At 39.9% G+C, this 4,536-nt stretch overlaps 1 protein-coding gene across 1 annotated transcript in view; it reads left to right on the forward strand.

The window, feature by feature from the left end:
* The window catches only part of LOC122254117 (angiotensin-converting enzyme), a 41,020-nt gene extending 36,484 nt beyond the window's left edge, over positions 1–4,536 (forward strand). Inside the window, exons 11-17 of the mRNA XM_086535770.1 lie at positions 325–494; positions 2,028–2,152; positions 2,382–2,625; positions 2,738–2,836; positions 2,986–3,126; positions 3,297–3,463; positions 4,050–4,536. Coding sequence (XP_086391896.1) covers positions 325–494; positions 2,028–2,152; positions 2,382–2,625; positions 2,738–2,836; positions 2,986–3,126; positions 3,297–3,463; positions 4,050–4,183 — 1,080 coding nt within the window. The 3' untranslated portion in view covers positions 4,184–4,536. The remainder of the gene's footprint in view (positions 1–324; positions 495–2,027; positions 2,153–2,381; positions 2,626–2,737; positions 2,837–2,985; positions 3,127–3,296; positions 3,464–4,049) is intronic.

The following is a 4,536-nucleotide window of genomic DNA, read 5'->3' on the forward strand; positions in this document are numbered from 1 at the left end:
GCATACCAATCTGTATGAAGTTCCTCAGGCGCTTGTACTCGACTGACGTCTTTACGAACACGGCGTGGTTTGTCTAAGCCTATTAGGTTTGGGAAGCCTGTGCTAGCAGTTGCATTTTTTCCTTGGATGAAATTGTAATTCATTGTGTAATCATATTACATTGTCCCATTTGCCAAAAGATGATTTTAGTTTTTTTTTTTTTTTTAGACTTGCCTACTGAGCTCTAAGACCAAAATTCGCATCTTTAACAAGTATCCTGGAATTATTGCATGCTAACATAACTCCAATCCATAGGCAGAGCATTTAAACTCATTTCTTTTATAGGGTTACACCCCAAGGAAGATGTTTGAGCTCTCGGAGGAATTCTTCGTGTCCCTGAACCTCACCCGCATGCCTCCCGAATTCTGGGAACACTCCATCATCGAAAAGCCAAAGGGACGGGATCTGATTTGCCATGCATCTGCGTGGGACTTCTGCAACGGAAAAGACTTTAGGTAATGGTGGTGTTATGAGGTACTTGGAGACGTATTCGAAGTAGATTTTTTTTTCTTTGGATGTTTTGGTTATTGTTGTGTATGTGGGTTAAGTTGGTTTTTTCTATTTCTTGAATGATGTAGTGATCATAGCCTATTCTGTGGTGGCGTCGGGCATTTTGGATAAGGCAAGTGATGGGCGTGAACTTCATCGATGTGGAGGGCGGGGGAGTGGAGATTACTTGGGTATTTTGTCATGTTCTTTAAGGGGACAGTCGACCAGTAGCACCTGCTACGTAGACACGGTTCCCCCTCGTCAGATTGAGGAGTGTCACCGGTGAAAGTATTTTTTTTTTAACATTTGTGGATGGATTAAAGAATTACGTTTGCAAAAGGAATACATACTAACACTAGAACATATGGAGGGGGTAACGTTCTTCCAGGAATCTCCTCCCCACGAAATTTCAGTGGGAGCCAATGGGCAACTTGCCGTTGCGACGTCGCCACAGTCTGTCCGTAGTCGAAGTTGCAGATGCTGCAAGCACTTAAGCGTATTTTCACATTCGTCTTTTTTCATACATTATCTGTTATATAAGACATGGAGAATACATTTCTTTCTTTCCAGATCTACGATTTCTTTTGCAAATAAATTTTGCAAAAAAATATAATCATATTACTTCGACTCATTGTCAGTCACTTGTTACATGTGAAGTAATTTCATGGAAACAGAGATTAACCCTTAGTAATTTCCAATCATTAAAGAATAAAGCAGTGCACAGATGTCACCATGACTGACTTGATCACAGTGCACCATGAAATGGGCCACATCGAGTATGATCTACAGTACAAACACCAACCACTCGTGTTCCGTGGTGGTGCTAATCCAGGTGAGATTAGGCCTGTGTGGTAGTAGATGGGATCTGGATTGTAAGGTGTGATTAGTTAACCTCTTGTGTCTTTGCACTGCTGACCTCTTGACTCGGGTTACACAAAATTGCAGAGGATTCTTCATTTGTAAACGAGGAGGGAGGTACATATGAATGGTCCATGTTTTAATTTCTCTAGAGTTTTTTTTTTTGTGGATCTGTATTCTGTTTGTTAAGATGCGAAAACCGTTAACTACAATACATCAGTGATTTTTTTTTTTTTGTTACAACAAACTGGTGGTTTTCAGTATTGTCTCTAGTTCATTTCACTAAAGAAAGTCGCTTTACAACTTGTTGATTTATGTTGGATAAATAAAAATTATCAGATTTGAGAAGAAAATGGTATAATTAGATGTCTCAAGATAAAGTTAGAATTTGAATGAGGAAGAAACCCCATAATTTACAGCGTTTTATAAGCAAACCTGGTCAGTGACATTGAGAAAACACGTTGTACCAGGTACAACTTATACAATGGTACAATGTACCTCCTGTTCTTTAGGATGTTGCATGCCCTGACATTCGTTTATCATTACTAGTCTCCCAGTATCACTGGTGCAAGGAAGCCAATGATACACTGTTATAAGAAAAGAGAGGCTGATAATATCTCCTTTCTCTAACTTGTCCTCAGGATCAAGCAATGCACTGATGTGACTATGACAGACTTAATCACGGTTCATCATGAGATGGGTCACATAGAATACTACTTGCAATATGAGCACCAGCCCCTAGTGTTCCGCAGTGGAGCTAACCCAGGTGACCAAACTTGATCGATGATCTTGGGGGAGATTTTAAATTAGAGAGCATTTAGGTAACAGGGAAGTTCAAGGAGTCTTCAGACAATAGACAGCAAGACACAGCATGTGTACAAATAACTAACTTTGTTGACAATAATGAAATGTTTGAATGTTTCTTAAATTGTTTGCAAAAGCAATATCCTCAATGCCGTCTCATGAAAGTGATATAAATGAATCATGAATTCCAGGTTTCCATGAGGCTGTTGGGGATGTGTTGGCTCTTAGCGTGGCCACACCAAAACATCTGAAGAAGATTGGCCTCCTGGAATCTGTTGAAGAGGACGATGAAGCCGATGTAAATTACCTCATGAGTATCGCCTTGGATAAGATCGCTTTCCTTCCTTTCGGCTACTTGATGGACCTGTGGCGCTGGGGAGTGTTCAGTGGGGAAACCAAAGAAGAGAACTGGAACTGTGCTTGGTGGGACCTGAGGTAGGAAAATATGCATAATGTGTGCACTACATATTCTTGTATGTCCTTTGCAATTTGGGTTTCATTCACAATTTATCTTCATTGGTTATCAATTCATTGTTGTGCATTTCAGGTATAAGCTGCAGGGAATAAAGCCTCCTGTGAAACGATCAGAGTATGACTTCGATCCTGGGGCCAAGTATCACATCCCAGCCAACGTTCCCTACATCAGGTACTTTCTTTTTCGTTGGAAGGAAGAGAGAAAAAAAAATGACCGATATTTGAAACCCTGTAGCTGGTATTCCTGAATCGCCAACAAGCAAGTGATCTGTTCGGTTGGTTAGACAGTAATGTTATTTAAAAATTTTGTCTTGTCTTCAGGTACTTTGTCAGCTTCGTGGTTCAGTTCCAGTTCCACAAAGCACTTTGCATGAAGGCTGGGGAATACGACCCTCTAGACCCCTCGAAACCACTCCACAAGTGTGACATCTATCAGTCCACCGAAGCAGGAAATGCACTTGGGTAAGCGTGTGTAAAATGAGGCATCCGAGATGGGGAGCAAATTATTTTTCAGTCCTTAAGACACAAAATTCATTTAAAGGACGAAGTCTTCTTAGAATTTACAGATTGTATCAGTCTAATAAGATGAAAGTATTACAGCTTTAACTGAAATGTGTGTTTATCCTCCTCAGCGACATGTTGCAGCTGGGCTCCTCAAAGCCCTGGCCCGATGCCCTGGAGGCGCTGACGGGCACGAGGAGGATGGACGCCTCGATCATCAGGGAATATTTCAAGCCCCTCGAGGTCTGGCTCACAGAAAACAACGAGAGACACCAGGAGTTTGTGGGCTGGGAAGGGGGTGAGTAACTGAGCACGTTTCTGAAAGTGGAGGCAATTGCGGATGGCGGATGAGAACCATATTGCGACATGTTCTGTCTTTTGTGGTACATTTTTTGTTTTACAAAAATGTTTTCTTAAATTAATATTTACTGATGAAACTATAATTTACTTGGTGTCATTGTATGTGGTGAAGACTGGAATCAATTAAATTTCTTTTTGTTAACAAGAATGTTAACTCTAATGATACATCAGCTACCTACATGCGGATAAGGCATGAAAATTATTTCTTGATCCAGCATGAAAGACATAATGTAGACCAATGTCTGAAATGTAAATTGGTGAGCCATATGCACATATCATAGACTTTTCACCATCTCTGTATCTCGTCATTTATACTTACACAGTATGTTCACAGTAATTAGCATGACATTCATTGCCTTTTTGAAGCAGCAAAATATTAACCTATAAATTAGATTCTTACAATAACAAGTAAAACACGACTAAGATTAAGCTATTAAGAATAAGTCAATATAAGTTTTTGATCAGCATCAATTTTCTTTACAACGTGAACTGAATCACCGAGCCTCATGTTGATTCTCCCGCAGAAAACGACTTCTGTTCCTCCGACTCCCCTGCACGTCACGAACCAGTGGGCGAACCATCAGCAGCGACCGCGCTCTCCCCTGGGATGCTGGTCTTGGCTCTTATGGCACTTCTGCTTCGCCAGAGTCTCCAGTAAAAATCATCGTATAGAATTGAGAAAAAGGGTGTATATTTTATAGAACTATGAGAGAAAGGAGAGAAATTTCTATGGTAAATGGGTGAGATGGTGTGAAGATGTTATTTGTTGAATAGTCTAGTAAGCCCTTTTTTTTTTTTTTTTTTTTTTTGGAAAAACAGCTGCCAGTTTTAATTGTTTTTAATACTATTTTCAATGAATATGTAATTTCAGATGGATGGCAGGATTTATTATTTGTTTAAGAACTCGCCATACATGTATGTGTGGCAGAATATACATACATACTGCATTGAACATAACGACTTGAAGGGATTGTGTTCACACAATATATTTTAAATAAAGAAAGCTTTTAA

The sequence above is a fragment of the Penaeus japonicus genome, unplaced genomic scaffold, assembly GCF_977035675.1.
Source record: "Penaeus japonicus unplaced genomic scaffold, GWHDUDI00000001_assembly GWHDUDI00000004, whole genome shotgun sequence".
NCBI classification, from domain to species: domain Eukaryota; kingdom Metazoa; phylum Arthropoda; class Malacostraca; order Decapoda; family Penaeidae; genus Penaeus; species Penaeus japonicus.